The 19,933-nt window shown below is 45.2% G+C and overlaps 1 protein-coding gene across 6 annotated transcripts in view; it reads right to left on the bottom strand.

The window, feature by feature from the left end:
* Positions 1 to 4,175: 4,175 nt before the first annotated feature.
* Positions 4,176 to 19,933, bottom strand: part of PHF21B (PHD finger protein 21B) — a 207,957-nt gene continuing 192,199 nt past the window's right edge. For 3 of the 6 annotated variants that reach the window (XM_068170673.1, XM_068170685.1, XM_068170686.1), the window contains 6 exons: positions 18,451 to 18,505; positions 14,369 to 14,391; positions 12,912 to 13,070; positions 11,812 to 11,887; positions 10,787 to 10,890; positions 4,177 to 7,579 (listed from right to left, as the gene is read on the bottom strand). In XM_068170673.1, the coding sequence (XP_068026774.1) occupies positions 7,355 to 7,579; positions 10,787 to 10,890; positions 11,812 to 11,887; positions 12,912 to 13,070; positions 14,369 to 14,391; positions 18,451 to 18,505 (642 nt within the window). In that variant the 3' untranslated portion in view covers positions 4,177 to 7,354. Of the gene's footprint in view, positions 7,580 to 10,786; positions 10,891 to 11,811; positions 11,888 to 12,911; positions 13,071 to 14,368; positions 14,392 to 18,450; positions 18,506 to 19,933 lie in introns of all 6 variants that reach the window. The other 3 variants (XM_068170674.1, XM_068170680.1, XM_068170678.1) reach the window with 2 other exon arrangements.

Below are 19,933 nucleotides of genomic sequence, written 5' to 3'. Positions count from 1 at the left end.
GTGCCATGGTCTAGTCATGGGGTCTGTGTTGATAGGTTGGACTCGATGATCCTCGAGGTCCTTTCCAACCTTAGTGAAACTGTGATACTGTGATACTGTGATACTCTGAGCTCAGTCTGTTTGGCTGTTTCCTGTGCTGTGCAGTTTCTTTCTGTTCTTGGCCAGTGCCAGTGCTGACCTTGGACTAATGAGATAAGAAACTAACTTTTTTTCCCCTTCCTCCCTTAACAACTGCTTTGAACTAACAGAATCTCCCTCAATATCCATTTTCTCTCTCTAATCCTTTTTGGGGAAAAAGAAGGAAGGAGGAAAAAGGGGAGGGGGGTGTGTGGGGGGGGAACCCTCCTCCATCAGGAGGGAGTTTCCCATGTTACATTCTTTCCTGTGTATTTGTGTATATACTGCAAATACTGTGTGTTTTGTATGTATTCACTGCATTTCATTCTGCTTGTAAAAATACAGCATTCTCCATTTGCTTCTCTGCGTTAGCTGTGGTTTGGGTGAGCTGTGGTTGGGGGAGAGGGTGGGGGGGCAGAATTGAACCTTTTCTCGCTCCCGCACAAGCTATGCCAGTATTCCTCATTCTGCTCCCTGGGACGGGCTAGCACTGCTCCGTGCTGCTTCCCACCAGACAGAAGTCTGTGAGACTCATTGCATCACACACTATCACAGTATCACCAAGGTTGGAAGAGACCTCAAAGATCATCAAGTCCAACCTGTCACCACAGACCTCATGACTAGACCATGGCACCAAGTGCCACATCCAATCCCCTCTTGAATGCCTCCAGGGATGGGGACTCCATCACCTCCCTGGGCAGCACATTCCAATGGCGAATGACTCTCTCAGTGAAGAACTTTCTCCTCACCTCCAGCCTAAACTTCCCCTGACACAGCTTGAGACTGTGTCCCCTTGTTCTGGTGCTGGTTGCTAGACAGAAGAGACCAACCCCTTCCTGGCTGCAACCTCTCTTCAGGTAGTGGTAGACAGCAATAAGGTCTCCTCTGAGCCTCCTCTTCTCCAGGCTAAACAACCCCAGCTCCCTCAGCCTCTCCTCACAGGGCTGTGCTCAAGGCCTCTCCCCAGCCTTGTTGCCCTTCTCTGGACACCTTCAAGTGTTTCAATGTCCTTCTTAAACTGAGGGGCCCAGAACTGGACACAGGACTCAAGGTGTGGCCTAACCAATGCAGAGTACAGGGGCACAATGACTTCCCTGCTCCTGCTGGCCACACTATTCCTAATGCAGGCCAGGATGCCATTGGCCTTCTTGGCCACCTGGGCACACTGCTGGCTCATGTTTAGGTGGCTGTCAATCAGCACCCCCAGATCCCTCTCTGTTTGGCAGCTCTCCAGCCACTCTGACCCCAGCCTGTAGCTCTGCATGGGGTTGTTGTGGCCAAAGTGCAGCACCTGGCACTTGGACTTGTTGAATGCCATCCTGTTGGACTCCGCCCATCTGTCCAGTCGGTCGAGGTCCCTCTGCCTACTCTTCCTTTTCCACTCATTTCTGAGAAAGGAGAATCAGTGAGGGAAGGGACAGCAGCCAAATTCCATTTGAAGAGGTGCAAATATAAAACTGGCAGGCTGGAGGACACCACATTTCATCTAAATGGCTATTTGCAGAGCAGCTCCTCTGCCCGGTACCTAGTGGCACCTGCGAAGGTTCTCCACACCGAAAGCAATCGATCACGTTAAAATAAAGAGCTCTGCAGCTGTGGTCTGGCACAGCTGTAAAGATAACTTTTGCTTGGGAAGGAAGTCCGAGAACCCCACGGCTCCCAGCTCTTTTCAAAGACAATGCCCAGCGTCACAGCAAGAAACACAAAGGCTGCCCTGGCCCCAACAAAACTGTAATTGAAATTGCTATTGCAGATCAAAGGCTGGTGTCAGCCTGCGCGCCCGTGCTGCCACATTCATTATTGAGGCAACATGCAGAGCTCTGTAATTGGCTCCTGTCTGTTAGCACGCTGCTGAGTTTACAGGTTAGGGTGGTGGCAGAAGGGTGATGATGATTACATACAATGTCTGTGTTTGTTGGTTTGGGGGAGAAGGGTCTGCTAAAAATGGAAGCACTGTTAGGAAAAATCAGGGTGCCCTTCCCATAACAGAGGCCAGGAGGGAGGAGGGGGGAAGCAAGGATGCAGTGCTGGGCTCCCCTTGCTAACTGCAGCCCTAAATCAGGTAGTGATAGGACTAGGGGGAATGGAATGAAGCTGGAGGTGGGGAGATTCAGGCTGGAGGTGAGGAGGAGGTTCTTCCCCATGAGAGTGGTGAAGCCCTGGAATGGGTTTTCCAGGGAGGTGGTTGAGGCCCTGTCCCAGGAGGTGTTTAAGGGCAGGCTGACTGAGGCTCTGTCCAGGCTGATCTAGTGTGGGGTGTCCCTGCCCATGGCAGAGGGGTTGGAACTAAATGATCCTTGTGGTCCCTTCCAACCCTGACTGATACTATGGTACTATGAAATTAAATGGTGCCGTTGCCAGGAAGTGAAGACAAGGCCTCCCCAAACAAACAAACAAACAAACAAGTGTCTTTTGCACCTACCCAAACCAACCAAACCACAAAAACAACCACCCTGCTGCTGCTCTGCATAAGCATTAGCCATTGTGGTAGGTTTTATGTAGCTGTGGCATTCTCTTGCTTTCATTTGGTTGATTTTGTAAGTGAAGGTCAGGTTTGTGATGATCTGAAGAACTTTTGAGTGTACAAGTCCATGGGACCTGGTGGGGTACACCCTTGGGTATCGAAGGAATTGGCAGATGAGGTCACTAAACCACTCCCTATTATATTCCAACCATTGTGGCAGTCCAGGGAGGTCAGCAAACTCCTGGCCAAGCTGTCAGCTCGTGGCTTGGATGGGAGCACACTGCAATGGGTTAGGAACTGGCTGGAGGCTGAGCCCAGAGAGTGGTGGTGAATGGTGCCACATCCAGCTGGCGGCCAGGCACCAGTGGCATCCCCCAGGGATCAGTGCTGGGCCCCAGCCTCTTCAATATCTTCAATGATGATCTGGATAAGGGGATTGAGTCCATCATCAGTAAATTTGCGGATGACACCAAGTTGGGAGCAGGTGTTGATCTGTTAGAAGAAAGAAGGGCTCTGCAGAGGGACCTCGACAGACTGGACAGATGGGCAGAGTCTAACAGGATGGCATTCAACAAGTCCAAGTGCCGAGTGCTGCACTTTGGCCACAACAACCCCATGGAGAGCTACAGGCTGGGGTTGGAGCAGCTGAGAGCTGCCAAACAGAAAGGGCCCTGGGGGTGCTGATTGATAGTAGGCTGAACATGAGCCAGCAGTGTGCCCAGGTGGCTAAGAAAGAAAGGGTTGGTTTCTTCTCCCAGGCAACCAGCACCAGAACAAGGGGACACAGCCTCAAGCTGCGCCAGGGGAAGTTTGGGCTGGAGGTGAGGAGAAAGTTCTTCACTGAGTTTTTCATCATTGGAATGTGCTGCCCAGGGAGGTGGTGGAGTCACCATCCCTGGAGGTGTTCAAGAAGGGATTGGACGTGGCACTTTGTGCCATGGTCTAGTCATGAGGTCTGTGGTGACAGGTTGGACTTGATGATCCTCGAGGTCTCTTCCAACCTTGGTGATTCTGTGATTCTGATTCTGTAAAATACAGGTTTGATGGATGGACCACTTGGTGGATAAGGAACTGGCTTGCTGGCTGCACCCAAGGAGTGGCTGTCAATGGGCCCCTGTCCAAGTGGAGGCCAGTGACAAGTGGAGTCCCTCAGGGATCAGTCCTGGGACCAGTATTGCTTAACGTCTTTGTTGGCAACATGGGCAGTGGCATTGAGTGCACCCTCAGTGGGTTTGCTGATGACACCAAGCTGTGTGGTGCAGCAGACACAAAAGATGCAGGAGAAAAAGGGAGAGATCTGTGGTACCATCAACATCTATGCATACAGAGGGAGGGGTGTGACAGGAAATTAGTCTTAGAAGTGGGAAGCTAAGAAAGGGAGAGACATGGTGGCCTCAAGGAAGAGCCATGATGGCCTCAAGGAAGAGAGCATCTTCTCTTCCTGGAAGAAGGAAAGCAGGCAGTATTGGAGTGATCCTGGCATTGTTTACATTTGAGAGCTGAAGCAAGCAGTGGAGCAATCAGCAGCAATCACTTTTTTCCCCACCATGCCAGAGTCTCACTAGCTGGCAGAGGAGGGGGAGGGAGTCACAGCAGCAGGACCCGGGCAGGCCGCGTCACGTTCCCTCAGCAGCAGATATCACCACAAGGCCAACACCATGAAATTGTCAATCAAGTTTAATGCATCATAAAGAAGTAAAACTACATTGGCATATTTAAGACAAACACTTTGTTTTTTTCATTTCCTATGCACACTATCCACTGGACAGTCCCCTTTTCAAAATAACTACTTGAAACAGTCCAAAGACACTTCAGAACTTCTTCACATATTCAACCTTCCACACTTTTCCTCTTTTTTTTTTTACTTTTTTTACCTTTATTATGTTTTTTTTTTTTGCCTTAAATTTGTCTGAGAAGGCAAAAAAAATAATAATAAATGATAAAAATCATTAAACCTGAAAACATCTACATTGCAAGCCACGTCAGGATGCATGATTGGCAATATGATAACCAAGGTATAACAATTGTGTTTTTTACTCACTTAGTTCACTTTGTTCATCCATAAAAGAATATAAAAATCTTGTTCAACTGAGTGTTGTGTATTAAAATAGATTTGTATAGTACTGCACAGTTTCTCCCGGAGTTGTGACAATGGTTGAAGAAGGGACCGTGCGCTGCTAGTGATGGGCGACGGGAAAAAGAACACAAAGCCAAGCCAGTCCCTTGTGTGGTTTTCTGTTGTGTTGTTTGGTTTGGTTTGGTTTCTTTAGCTAGTTAGTTATTCATTTATAAAAGACACGCTGTTTCGGCACCATGTGATACGCTGATGTGAGAGACACAGCCTGGTCTCCTGCTCTGGTGGCTCCTCGCGTCCCGTAAGGATCTGTTGTGCTATTGACGGAGAACTCATAGAAGACAGAGCTGATGGCATCTGGTGGGGGGGTGTGTGTGTGGTGTGTCTGTGAGGTGTTGAGAACCACTGGGTTGCCCATCACTGCCTTCCCGGGCAGGTCGCAGGGTGACAAGGTGGGGCTGTGGCCTACAGGGCTTGGGGGGCAGGTGGACCCTTGCAGCATCAGGAAGACTAGCTAGTGAAACAAGCAGGTGCACTGGGATTATTGTCAGGCTAGTGCTAAACACTTCCCAAACGTGCTAAAAATCCAACAAAATATTACAAAGGAATCAAGTCTCCAAAAAAAACCCACCCCAAAATCAACCCCAAAACCCAAACCCAAACCCTTTATATTTTTCATGACCTGTCCCTCCCCTGGAAGTCTTGAGAGTGTCCAGGATGAGAAACAACCCCTAGAAGCATTTTTCCCCCCCTGGACCACTTCAGCAGATGTTTCTGCAAGCAAAAAAAAACAACAACAAAGAAACATAATCATGATTAAAAAAACAAACAATAAAGAGTCACATGAGATACTCTGACCAATAAAAACAAAAATGCAAAGTTATCTTCTTTTGGGGTTTTTTTTGGCATATTATCTGTACTGGCAAGAAACAAAACCCAGAATATTTATTTGTTTTTTTCTGGTTTTTTTTTCCCCCTTAAAAAAAAACAAACACCTTCCAAAAATAACCAAAAAGGGAAAAAAAAGGAAAAAAAAAAAAAGAAATCCAACAAACAAAAAAGAAGAAAAACCCCAAAATAATCTCTGGGGAAAAAAAAATTAAACCCAACCAAAAAAGAAACCAAAACCAAACAACAAAATAATCTCTCTAAAAAAGAAAACAAGGAAAAACTCCAAAATAATCTCTCTCACAACAAAAATAATGAAACCCAACCCAAAGAGAAAGAATAACCCCAAAATAATCTCAAATAAAGAGAAACCCACCCAAAAAAATAAAATAAAATCTCCAAAATAATCTCTCTCAAAAAAAAAAAAAAAATGAAACCCAACCAAGAAAAAAGAAAAGCCCCAAAATAATCTCTCAGAAAAAGGGGGAAACCTCCAAAATAATCTCTCTTTCAAAAAAACCACAATGAAACCCAGCCCAAAAAAGGAAAGAATAACCCCAAAATAATCTCAAAAAAGACAAAACCCAACCAAAAAATAAAAGAAAAACATCAAAATAATCTGAAAAAAAGGAAAAGCTCCAAAAGAATCTCACAACAAAAATAATGAAACCCAACCCAAAGAGAAAGAACAACCCCAAAATAATCTCAAAAAAAGAGAAAGCCAACCAAAAAAATAACAGAAAACCTCCCAAATAATCTCTCTCAAAAAATAACGAAGCCCAACCCAAAAAGAAAGAACAACCCCAAAATAATCTCAAAAACAAAGAACCCCAAGCAAAAAGAATAGAATCCCCCCCAAAATAATCCCTCTGAAATAAACGAGAAAGCAGTGAAGCCCAAGCTGCCCAAGCTCTCCACTGTTCTGGTTTGTGCTGACTCTTGCACAAAAAAACCCCTCCATGAGGCAAGTGCACCGAGAGCAAACTAAGTCAAAAGGAGCTGCAAGGAAGGAGGGAGTCTGACAGTCAGCCCCCTCTGCAATCCTTGGAACGCATATACAGCAGCGTCAGCGTGGAAATACTTCGATGTGTCACTAGAAATGCTAGCTTCATACAGTTTCTTTATTTAAATATCTGCAATTCTCAACTCTAATAATACTGGGGAAAAAAATTATTTGTGGTTTTTTCTTCCTCTTTTTTTTGTTTGTTGTTTTTTTTTTTCCCTTTTGTTTGTTTTTTTTGATCTTTATTTCAAGGCTCTGTGAGTGTCCGTGACGGGTCAGGCCAGCCCCATCTCCAGGTCACCTGAATCAACGGGGCCAACATTGTTCCTTTGATCAGAGTTCATCTCTAGTCCTAAGCAGTTTCTGGTTAGCTCACCAATTTCCCTCCCACGCACAGCTCTCAGCCCAAACTACTTCTCTACTACCTCACTAACTCTTTGCATTGAAAACCTTCGCCTTTCAAGGAGAACCGGGAGCCTGTCTGCTCCCCGCAAGAGGACAGTCCGCTTCCCACCAGCCATCCTGTTCCTGCTCATCCTCAGTCATAAATACATTAAGGCCAACATAACAGAACAACAAAAATCTCTTAAGCACTGAAGGTCTTGGCAAATACAAAACCGCAGCACCACCCGCTCCGTGGGAACCTGCTGCCACAGTGACCTACAAACTGGACTGCTTGGTTTGCAAGTTTCTATGAGTATCAAAGCTTAAGATTGCTCCTTCCCTCCTTTGTCTCAGGTTAACCTCTCCATCGCGCTCGTGGATAAAGTTTTTTCCCCGTTCCTTCCTTCGCACGCAGCCGACGCTGTCAGTTGTTACCCTGCGATTGCTGCAAGGCTTTGTGCATGGCAGCAGAGGCAGGGGAGGGTTTGATCCAGGGGACAGTTAGCAGGGAGGAGGTGGTGGTGGTCGTCATGGTAACCTGAATCATCTGCTCGTTTTGTATCAGTCTAATGAGGGTTTTGAGACGTTCCAGTGATGACTGAGTCCCTTTCTGCTGGGCCAACAGGCTGGTTTTTAGCTCTAAGCATTTCTGTCAAATAAAGAGAAGGGGAAAGAGAAGAGAAGACTGAGAATATATTCAAATTGGTGTCAAACATATCTTGAAACATCCTTTTGTGTCTTGAGTGAACATCCTGCTCAAATGAAGTATATTCTCCTTTGGGGATAGCAAAACCACAGCTTAACGAATGGAATAATCACTGGTGCTGCACACGCTGCAGCAGCTGTCTGAGGTAACAATACTCATCCCGGACCAAATACATTCAGAGGACATTTCCTACCTCATCCTGTAGACAGCCTGGCAGTAATGCTTTCTACACTCCAAAGAGATTATTGGCATGGGATTGTAATAGCTGCATTACTGGAAAGTACCCAAGGCATCAGTGAGCTCTCCAAATCCTACCAGAAGGCATTGTTAAACACCATTGCATCACCGTGATGCATTTTGTGTGTGCCACACGTTTTAGGGACTCAGCACTATGAAGATGATCTCTCTAGTCATCACATCAACATTGTGTGACAGAACACTTGACCTGAGACACCACCCTTGTACCACTGCAGTCACAAGAAAGTCTTTTTCTTATGAAGTGACCAAACTGCACCCCACAGTCACTTGAAACACTGCATACCAGCCTACATGAAAGCAAGCATGAACCAAACTAAGGCATCCCTGCTCTCTCTCTTCTCCAAAAAGAGGTAAGGAAGAATCAGCAGTTCTCCTTTCCTTCCTCAACTGCATACTGCTGTAGCTAACATCCCATCCTTCGTGCTATCAGCTGGCCTGCAAGGGGCTACGTGACAGACCAAAATGTTGAGTCTATCCACGAGACAGAAGGAGGCAATGGTCTCTCTTATCTGAAACCTACTGTTTGCCTTCTCCTAGTGGGTCCAGAGGCCTGGCAAAACAGATTATTTGTCTGCAGAATGCTCCTCTTTGGCTGCCATCTAAACTGCCTGGAGTAATGGGGGGATTCTCCAGTTCGGGGGAAACAGGATAACCTCACTTGAAAGTCATGTTGTTTGAAAAGCAACAGTGTAGAGCAGCTGAGAGGTTGCATTAGATAGATGAAATCTCATGCTCTGTTTTTACCCAATACTACCCTTCCACCTCTGGAAGAGTGCACTCTTTAATGTACATCACTGGCAAACACCAGAAACGGAATTGCTCTGTGCCACAACACCTTTCGTTGCTTTTCTCCTTCCAACTGTATCTTGGAAGGATCTATATCTGTATCTATATCATCTGTATCTATATCATCTACATATCTGCCAAACAGAGAGGGACCTGGAGGTGATGATTGACAGCTGCCTAAACATAAGCCAGCAGTGTGCCCAGGTGGCCAAGAAGGCCAACAGCATCCTGGCCTGCATCAAGAATAGTGTGGCCAGCAGGAGCAGGGAGGTCATTGTGCCCCTGCACTCAGCACTGGTTAGGCCACACCTTGAGTCCTGTGTCCAGTTCTGGGCCCCTCAGTTTAAGAAGGACATTGAGACACTTGAAGGTGTCCAGAGAAGGGCAACGAGGCTGAGGAGAGGCCTTGAGCACAGCCCTGTGAGGAGAGGCTGAGGGAGCTGGGGTTGCTTAGCCTGGAGAAGAGGAGGCACAGGGGTGACCTCATTGCTCTCTATAACTACCTGAAGGGAGGTTGTAGCCAGGAAGGGGTTGGTCTCTTCTCCCAGGCAACCAGCACCAGAACAAGAGGACACAGTCTCAAGCTGTGCCAGGGGGAGTTTAGGCTCAAGGTGAGGAGAAAGTTCTCACTGAGAGAGTCATTCGTCATGGGGATGTGCTGCCCAGGGAGGTGGTGGAGTCCCCATCCCTGGAGGTGTTCAAGAGGGGATTGGATGTGGCACTTGGTGCCATGGTCTAGTCATGAGGTCTGTGGTGACAGGTTGGACTCGATGGTCTTTGAGGTCTCTTCCAACCTTGGTGATACTGTGATACTGTGATCTATGACCATCACCTCACACTACTATTTAAAGACCAAAGTGTTGTCCCCTGGAAGAGCCTGATTTTGCCGAGAGAGAAATCTTACTGAGGCTGACAGCCCTGACACACAGCTGGTAGCTCACTGTACCCCCAGATGTTTTTCTGAAGTCCTCATTCCTTCTCCCACCTACCAAAGATACTCTGTACCCCAGAGTCACCTCTTCATACATACATGTTTAGTGCTGATGGTGGCTGTACACATAGGGAATATTCCCCACTGTGATGTCTCTTAGTAAGTTATTGGTTCTCCTTCCACTCTGCTTTAAATGTGATTAATATTTTGACATGTCTCCTCTGGATAACTGTAGTGTTAAAACAAACAGTGACCAGTTACTCCTGCAGCTGCCACTTTGATTTCTCCAGGGTAAGGAAGTTTCAAATATGTATTGAGACTGCCATGAAAGCTAACAGGTGTCCCTGAAGAGTGGGCTTGAGGTGAGGTAGTCCCAAGTAAGTTCCTTCAGCTATGAAGGATAGGAGCTAAGGCGTTGAACTCATCCCATTCATTACTGCCAGAGACAGGTCCTCATTCCGTGGTATGTGTGGGAGGCACCTCCAGCCAGCATTGAGCTTTGAAACAAGTTTATGGAGAACTCATTTCCAGACACAAAGAGACTGTTAGAATGTTCAGCTCCTAAGAAAAATAAAGATGGTTATTTCTAACTACGAAAGAGTCTTGAGCTTATGGACAAGCAGCTACCACTGGAGGACATACCTGTGATTAAACTTTTAACCTGGAGAATAGGAGTGCCTTAAAATCACTAGGGAGATTACAGCTGGTTATGGCACCACTAGGAAGGCAGCCATGACTGCTGGGGTTGTGGGGTGGTTGTGTGCAACAGGAATTCCTAAGGAAAAACGTTTTCATTGTGAAGGTGACAGAGCACTGGAGCAGGCTGCCCAGAGAGGTTGTGGAGTCTCCTTCTCTGGGGACATTCAAAACCCACCTGGACGTATTCCTGTGTGACCTGCTCTAGGTGATCCTGCTCTGGCAGGGGGTTGGACTGGATGATCTTTTGAGGTCCCTTCCAACCCCTAACACTCTGTGATTCTGAGATTTCTCCTCCTCAGCCTACCAAAGCAGCTTGCTTTGGTGTGAGACGTAAATCCATGTGGTTTTCCTCAGAGAACTACATTCACGCTTGGAACGCCTGTAGCTTAGCCCCAAAATAGCCTTCTTTTTTCAGGCATAAATTCTTGATAAACTTCTCTGCAGGAGACTCTGTGTCCCCAGTTCAGGTGTCCTACCTTCACTGCATTGTTGAGAAGTCGATCTTTTTCTTCTAACTGTCTATGCTCACTCTTCAGCTCGCTGCTTCTCTTTAACAACTTCCGCTTCTCTTCCTCTTTGACTGTGGAACAATAAGATTAAAGATGAGAGAAGTTAAGAAAAGGGCACTCAGCAAAACGGTGTGCTTGACAACAGAGGGCAGAAGCAGGGATTCTGAGTGATTAGTTTCAGGTCTTGTTAGCCTTTTGGTAGCAGGTACACCCAAACAGACCTGGAGTTTCTGCTTGCACGTGTCTATGTCAACAGCTAGCACACAGGACAGCCCAAAAGCTACAGCACAGGTTTGAGCTGAATTAAAATGAATCCTTCACCACATGTGGTTCTGAAGGTCCCCAGGAAAGAGGTGAATGGTACTGAGGAGCAGGTGAGCTGCCCAGAACAGCAATAGTCAGTGATCCTGCCTGAAAAGCATGATCACAACAGCTCCACGTCTCTGCAAAACTTGCAGATACAATCTCATGCCCCCAATGGCCTGAATAGTGAGCTGAAAAAAGAGTCATGGTGAATACACAAATATCTAATGATTGTGATACTAAATAATACCAAAGCAATTAGGAACTGATACTGCTGTAGCATCTGAGACAAGAGTTTGGCCTTGTGCTACATAGCCAAATACATGGCTCAGGTCTAGCCTGACTGTCTCTCTCTGCCTCTCAGCCTGACACATTTCTGCCTCAAAAGCCCATTTTCAACCCTGTTCCCAGGAAGGCACCATTTGAATGATAGCCTCCTCTACAGAATGAAGTTCCAGAGAGATAAATCTCAGCTTCCTTAAAGAGAGAAGACAGTGAAGGAGCAGACTGAGGGGGAAAGAAAGTGACCTGCTGCTCCCAGTCACAGCCCCTTAGGGCTCTTTGTTTAATAATGCCACCATATCTGGTAGCATTACATCACTGCATCCATAAAAGCGGTAAGAAAGACTCAACTGGCAGCACCAGTCATGAGGTGGGAGTTCCTTGTCAACAGCTGTGTCAATCCCTACCTGTTTTGTGAGTAACATAGGAGTGAACAATAGCCAGAGTTCCAGTCCATGGCACATTATCATCTTTCTTTAACACCTGTAAGCCCAGGAAACAATAAAAAGTTAGGACTCCACAAAGACCCACACCAATGTTTTCCTTCCTCCAGCCTCAAAGCTCTGCAGGACCAGACGTAGGGTCCTTGTCTCAGAATTCACAAGCTGAAAAGTAACAAGAGAATAATTTGAGCAGCCATCTCCATTGGGGCTTACTCCTTTACACATCACTATAAAGAGCATCACAGTGCTAAAAGGGGGTTACAAATCCTCTGTTGCTTGCTGCCGTGGCCAGAAGGCACCCTTCAGCCCTTGACAAGCAGGCTTGCACCCTGTCAGGAGTGTTGTGCACCCTACATAGAAGACATTGCTGGTCCATATGAAAACACGACTGAGGATCTAATCCTGGGCTGCCCTGCTCTCTGCAGCTGCACACTAGAACTTCCCCTTGACATTTTCAAAGGAGCATAACAGTGATCTCCAAGCTAAACACAATGAACTCTAAGGCACAAAATCTAAGCCTCCACTCTATATTTCAGTGACACTGCACTGTTTTAGTGATTGTTCTCCTGTTCATGCAATCAGCATTATTCACAGCAACTAGACAAATTAGCATTTCTGACATGACTGTGATCAATAGTTGTGTGTAATAAACACCATTTAAAGAAGAGGAAGTGTTCTCACAGCTTTCAGATCCTCTGGTTAACAGTGTCTCTTTCTGACACTGTCTCCCTCATTATAAGATTTACATTACTCCTCTGGCAACCTTACATGCTGCTGGCTTCACAGTGAAGGAGGGAAGAAAGAAAATGAGGAGACATTTTAAAGGGGCAGACTTCAGCAGATGCAATTACAGGGAAGCTAAGGCACTCAGTGTATGTTCTAACTCCAGGTCAATGAAAATACCAGAAACAAATGCTGCAAAACTCTACTGAAAGCCTCTCAGCATTACTTTAGCTAATGCAGCCCCCTAAGCTGTGACCATAGGTTAGATCATTTTAGTGGTACACAAATGTGAGGTTTCTCCCACTGTCTCTCCTTGGCATGGTGTGCTCCATGCAGCTTACCTTCTGTTGGCACTTTGGACAGACCCAAACCCCTTTGGGGGCAGTTTTGAGGGGTGGATCCAAGCAGTTGAGGTGATATGCTCTGGGACACGTACCACAGGGCTGCAAGTTAACGCCACGCTTGCAAGCAGTGCAGTGTTCATCATGGTGGATCTCATTCTGCAAGAGAAGAAGGAAGGCCTGGGTAAAGGCAATCCATTGAGAACTCCTCCCTCTACAGTATTCAAGCCCCTCTTGGAGCAGACAAGGTCATTCAAACACAAAAATCTGTCAAAATGACTCTGGCTGCTGTAGAGACAACAGAAATAATGGTGTGTGATGGCAAGAAATACAAACACACGAGCCAGAAGCCACTTCATTAACTGAAACAACCAAAAAAGCTAACCCCCAACTAATCAAACACACGAGGGAGCTGACTAATATGGCCAGCTTCTGGTGCACTTGATGCACCCCAACACATCTATCATCACACACAGCTCTATTCTGAAGTCCTGCAAGTCCAAAGCAGAGGGAAGCAAGTGAAAAACAGTGTCTGGGGAGAAAGCAGAGCTTCATGGTTTGTGTCCACTGCCTGAAAGAGCAGCTAGAAAAACCAGTGTGCTCAAGGACAACCTTTTGCTGTGTACCCTCTAATGGCAACTCCTCTAGAGGGCTCCTCTGGCCCTGTTTTCTCCCTGGCACTAATTGTTCCTTCTTCAGACTTGCCCTGACAACCTTCCTGCTCCAAGACTGATTAGTACTTTATCTGAAGCAAGACATAAAATGAACTGAGACTCATCAACAAAGTTAAAATGTCATGTAGTAAATTGCTGTGTTAATCTGGTAGCAATGTTAATTACTCTTTGTATAATTAAGTGCGTTTTAATAAAGGAGACGCTGATTTTGAAACTCTCATGGCTTGTGAACCATTATAAAAACCCCTACAACCCTAAATTTTCCCTGTGCTTTTCCAGGAAGTAGAACAACAATCCTGTACCTCTGCTACTTCCAAAAGCATAATTTCATTTTTATGGATATTAATTAGAATGTTTCAGGACAGTTTAAGTCAGGTTTGTATCTTCAATGCTAACTCAAACCTGTCAAAAAAAAACCAACCCCAAATCATTCTCCTGCTCCAAAGGTCTTCATTTTAACCTAAATGCAAAGAGGTTTAATCCAGAATTTCATCTGGAATGGCTCCTACTTTTTCTTTTAAGCCACAAATCTGGACTAGCAATTTCTCGATCAGAGGAGTCTACAAAGGGATTTAAACCTGAGCCTTGCACATGAAAGCCCAAGAGTTCATTCATCTCTTTGAAATTCTAACTTCAAAGCTCAAAGATTTAGTTAAGTGGGAAATGTTTCACTCAAGCAGTATGAAAGGCAAGGAGAGTTTTGTACCGGTATGGAAAGTACAATAATCAGAAGCAAGCACGGTGATGAAAAGGACACTGGGAATGCAATTTTTCTACACATACCTTCCAGAATGGATCCTCATTTGCTAGCATATGAAAGAGGGGCAGAGAACAGATTAGTGGGGAATACATTGCTGCAGTGAATGCTAGTTCTCAGCTATGGGAAGCTGTGACACGGACAACCTCGCCAGCAGGAAGGCAGGCAGGAGAGAATGCACCAGCACTCAATGCAACTGGCATCTGAGAGTTTGAAGTTTACATGGGAGGAATCTCATGCCCAAAGGTCTGATGCTAAAATGTCAGAGCATGAGAAGCACATTCTGTTTCCAATTGTCACACATTTTCCTGCAGAGCTCCTCTCCACGTGACAGGAGTCTGAAAGTCTCTCTTAAGGACTTGAGCCTGCTGGGTGATGAACAGTCTGGCCATGAACCATCAAGGCCCTTAAGCAGGCGCTTAACTTGGGAGTATGAAATTGGTGCCACTGACTTACTGTTACACACACATTTGAATGTCCAGCTGATTCACAGCCAAAACGGTCAGCTACTTGTAGGAGTGAGCTTCAGGTAACCATCAACTCTTTATCATCAAACTACTCCCACCCAAAAAGCCAAGATTTTCTGACCTTTTGGTGAACCCAGTCTGCAGCGATTGCATTCGCAGCCTGGTAAGAACAATAACCACCACAGCTCACGGGAAAGCAGGACAAGCTCTTTGCAAAAGTATTTGTGAAATTCATCACACTTTGGTCCAAAAATAAAAAGCCAGAAAATGTTAACAGCTTTATGGAAACCATGCTGCAGCTTCTAATTTTTGCTGCCAGTTTGCATGAGGCTGGTGCACGCTTGCTGTCTCAGTCCCAAACAGCTGATGGAAAAGCCTTCATTTGGATTAAAGTGGACACAACCACACTGACATCTCTGTCCTTCTGTCCTTCTTCAGCTCCCTCTCTGATCACAACGGGAGCATAGCTGTCCCAGTGACATCTTTCACATACAGACCCACCTGGGAGCTGCTTCCTGCTGTTAGGCATCTATTTTATACACTGATTCATGCAGACTTGTGAAGATGCAGACACATTCAGGCCTCACACCCAGGTAGAAAGAGGAACATAAGACTGAAGGAACAGCTTCACCTAAGACAGACCAAAGGCTAGGGAGGTGGTGGAGTCACTGTCCCTGGAGGTGTTCAAGAGGGGATTGGACGTGGCACTTGTGCCATGGTCTAGTCATGGGGTCTGTGTTGATAGGTTGGACTCGATGATCCTCGAGGTCCTGTCCAACCTTAGTTATACTGTGATACTATAAAGACCAGGCTCTTTGCTAACAGCATCCAGTGCTGCCACACATGCACAGGGTGCAAGAACAAGGCAAGCACAGAATAAATTTGCCCACTCCAGAAGTCTCTTTCTAGAGAGCAGCAGTTTATGGTGTCCCCCACCTGGAGTCTGCATCTTCTTTTTCCATATTTAACAGCCTTAGACAGATCTTTTTTTCCCCTTCCATAAATTTGCCTACTTTTCCCAACAATTTAGCCTCCTTCACCAATGACTTCCATAATGATCACAGATTTGTGCAATCTGCAGATGTCACTTCCTATACCTAAATACACAGGCAGAGATCCACCACAATATGACACCACGTTTACTCAGGGGATATAAATGTTATTCAGACAAACAGAGCCTTGATAATTGAAGAGTCTTTGTCTTTCTACAAACGATACATGTCAGGGGATGTGACCTCATTTCAGGTAAAACATTTTCAGCTAAATGAATCCTGATTAATTGACACTTTGCTCAAAATTGACAAGAATTCTTCTCCCTTTCTGGAAGTGGCAGCTCTTGCTGGCACTTCATATGGATTTTTTTTTCTTTCATTTCATTTCCTTTTTTAGTTTGCTTATTTCTCTTTTCAGCCCACTCTTCTTCACAAGCTTTAAACATACTTTAAAATATTTCCCCTTCTGCCTCCTAGCTGATGAAAAATAAAATAAACCAAGGAGAAGTTTTCTGAAGGGCTGTTTTATAGGAGAAAGGGCAGTCAGCTCTGCACTGAAGGTAGACAACTACATCACTGCAATGCCAGACTGTCTGGGATAACATCTGTCTCCAGCATCTGTCTTCAGTTCAGAGCTTGCACAGCATCTAGCACAAGAGTGCCCTGGTGCATGCAGCTAACAAACCCCTACAGAGGTGCTGAGTTCTCCTCTAAAGGAGCCCAGCTTACAATTGTCAGAGCATGCAGAATCCCAGCACAGGGTCATGCAGATACAAGACTGGAAGAGGAGTTAAGGTTTTGATAGAGTACTAGGAGAAATTTCTTTCCTGAAAGGCTGGTTAGGCATTGGAATGTGCTGCCCAGGGAGGTGGTGGAGTCACCATCCCTGAAGATGTTCAAAAACCATGCAGACATGGCACTTAGGGACATGGTTCAAAGGCCATGGTGATGTTAGGTTGATGGTTGCATTAGATAATCTGGGAGGTCTTTTCCAACAATAATGATTCTGTGATTCTCTTCTATGACTAACAACTAACTACAGAGAGTGCTGGTTTCCAAGTGGCTCAGGGAGAGCTGCAACAGTAGGGCTCTGGCACTTGCCTACTTCCTTGCAAGGAAAATGGGAAGTGTGGTGAAAATAAAGTCAGAGATACCAAAACCTAAGTTGAATGAAATCCCCCCAGGGCCCAACAGCACGGCTTGCTAACACTGCCATTCTCCCCTGGGTTCTTCCCTCTGTGTTTACATGGGGAAAAGAAGTGCTATGGTAAGACAAATAATAAATTATCATCTTAATTTTGAAAATAAAACTAAACCAGGTATAATGTTCTTTCCACTGGGGCTCACATAAGCATGGGCTCCTGTCATCAGAGCTGTTTACTATGTAATAACCTCTCTTGCTCTCTGAGACCCTGTGTGTTAGAGGTGGATGGTAAGTAGGACAATTGTCTGCATCAAGCATGTGAAGTTTCGAAGGCAGAGAGAAGCACCACTGCATTTCAGATGGTGATCCTGTGGCACAGGAATCCAAGGCAGGACCAGAAAGGTGAATCCCCAGCACTAAACATGACATTTGATAAGGATATCAAGCAAACACTGAAAACACTGTCAAAACTTCGTGTTCTAAATGGAATTGCTGCTGTAAATACCCTTAATACTGACAGAATATGTGGCTTAGAAAAACATCTTTCTTCCCTCACCTCTAATGCACTACAGCAGGTTCTAAATTACAAAGGCAACTAGGGCAAGGACACAATCACATTTGGTTATCGGTTTTCTCTCCTCTTCTGAAATGTAACTCAAGCTTCTTACTTTCTCTCTTAAAATCCTACATGGGCCTCATCTTGAGAGTTAAAACTCTACTCAGTGCTCTTCCTGTTGCACCTTGCAACTCTTGGCCTGTATATTGCACGTTTGTCTTCACATGAGCTAACCATCATCATCATCATCATCCCCAAATGGCTTTTCTGAGTTGCTCATTCTCAAAGCCTTTACTATGAAATTTTCAGCATCTGAACTTCTTATAAATACAAAATGGGAAGGCATCTTCAAGGCTATCAAATCTAGACTTATGGCTCCTGCTCTTGGAGTCAGACAAATTGTGTGGGTTTCAGACATTGTTGTTGAAGTAAAAGGTATGGCAAATTTCTGCCCCTTGAAGGTGGACAGCCATTTCCTAAAGCTGATGAAAAGAGGCAAACAAATAGCCCATAACAGTAATAAAAAATAAATGATTAAAATCTTCCTTTTTGAGTATATATCTTTTAAGCACTTGGGATTGGCAGCGGTGCCTTCTTCGGCCACAGAATCATAGAATCAGTAAGGCTGGAAAAGGCCTCAAAGATCATCAAGTCCAACCTGTCACCCAAGACCTCATGACTACAGTCGACTGACTGACTCTCTGTGTTGGTGCTTACAATACTATGGATTGGATTTTCTCTCTGATATCAGAGACTTTGGATCTGTTTCTATACAGTTTTGACCTTTAGCCTTATCCTTCGATTGTTTGTGCAGGGAAACCGTCCACTTCCACTGCACGCTAGAAAGTAATGCCCTGTGGTACCCTAGCCGTCATGTATATGAAATCCTACTAATAAATATTTCACATGTCATTAGAACAGCAGTATATTCATTTTAAAAAGTGCTTACCTCTTGTTGAAAGGAACAAGGGGTTATTCAAATAATTTGATGCAAGGCGTTTCCGCTACAAGGGAAAGAATCGAACCACAGTGTCACCGAAAAGCGCTCTGGTTGTCTCCTGCCGTTTCATAGTACAAATCACCCTCCCTCACACATCACCAGCTATCCAGGTGCTAGTTCTGTGGCTTAGAATGTTCGTTGCTAACCCGAGAGAGCCACTGTTTACCTCTCTAACAGTTCTTCACAGAGCAATTGGCTGTGCATTAGATTTCACTAACAAGAGAGAAATGCAGATTTTGACTTTTAATGATTAGGTTGCAGGATATGTTGCAGGAGTGGGTTAAGAGCAAGGCAGCAGTAACTGCGAGCCTAGCAGACAAACAACCTTCAGAAGAGAAAACCTGTAATAAATTGTTGCTGTGAGGTAACATCTTTATTTGCCTATACAGACAAGGTGATGGACTTCCCACCTGCAGAAAAACATCATTACCTTCTGCGACACTTGCCTACAGTTCACAGGAACGTATTTTCCTTGCAAGCAATGCCTTAGGGCCTCAGCAAAGTATTTCTGCTCCAGAAGCGCATGACCTCTAGGAGCTCTCAAGCGATTTCAGTCTCCTGAGGTCAACAAAGATTTTCAAACTTACAAATACTGATTATTGGAAACCTGACTGAGATGTTTAACTAATTTAATGCAGGGCATTGCCAACTTGTCAGATGGTAAAAGCTGTTGGTCCATAGCAAGCCAGGCTTCAGTAACAGCCTATATTGTTCCTCTGAGCCATCCAATACTTGTACAGCAGAACTGGAAACAGTACCATTTTCCTCCATTAGATGCTGTTAGACTCTGCTTGCAGGAAAATTAGAGAGGTTTTGCTAATACATGATTTATTCTGTGGTGAGTATCCTGTTCTCTTTTACACAAGTGTCTGCCAGTCTACCAATGAATTTTCAGTAGGCGTTTCTTCCAAAAATACACAGCCTAACACTCAACCCTTTCCTGAGAATAGAAAAAAGAGAAAGAGAGAGAGAGAGAGAGAGAGAGAGAGAAAGGGAAAGGGAAAGGGAAAGGGAAAGGGAAAGGGAAAGGGAAAGGGAAAGGGAAAGGGAAAAGAAGTGAAAGAGAAAGAGAGAAAGAGAAAGAGAAAGAAAGAGAGAGAGAGAGAGAGAGAGAGAGAGAAAGAGAGAGAGAGAGAGAGAGAGAGAGAGAGAAAGAGAGAGAGAAAGAGAGAGAGAGAGAGAGAAAGAGAGAGAGAGAAAGAGAGAGAGAGAAAGAGAGAGAGAGAGAGAGAGAAAGGAGAGAGAGAGAAAGAGAGAGAGAGAAAGAGAGAGAGAAAGAGAGAGAGAAAGAGAGAGAGAGAGAGAAGAGGAGAGAGAGAAAGAGAGAAGAGAGAGAGAAAGTGAGAGAGAGAAAGAGAGAAAGAGAAAGAGAGAAAGAGAGAGAGAAAGTAGAAGACGAAAGAGAAAAGAGAAAGAGAAGAGAAGAGAAAGA

The sequence above is a fragment of the Melanerpes formicivorus genome, unplaced genomic scaffold (assembly GCF_026170545.1).
Source record: "Melanerpes formicivorus ecotype bairdi unplaced genomic scaffold, bMelFor1.0.p_v2 SCAF_3, whole genome shotgun sequence".
Lineage (NCBI taxonomy): Eukaryota > Metazoa > Chordata > Aves > Piciformes > Picidae > Melanerpes > Melanerpes formicivorus.
The sequence above is the reverse complement of the archived record's forward strand: the minus strand, read 5'-3'. Positions and strand labels throughout refer to the sequence as shown.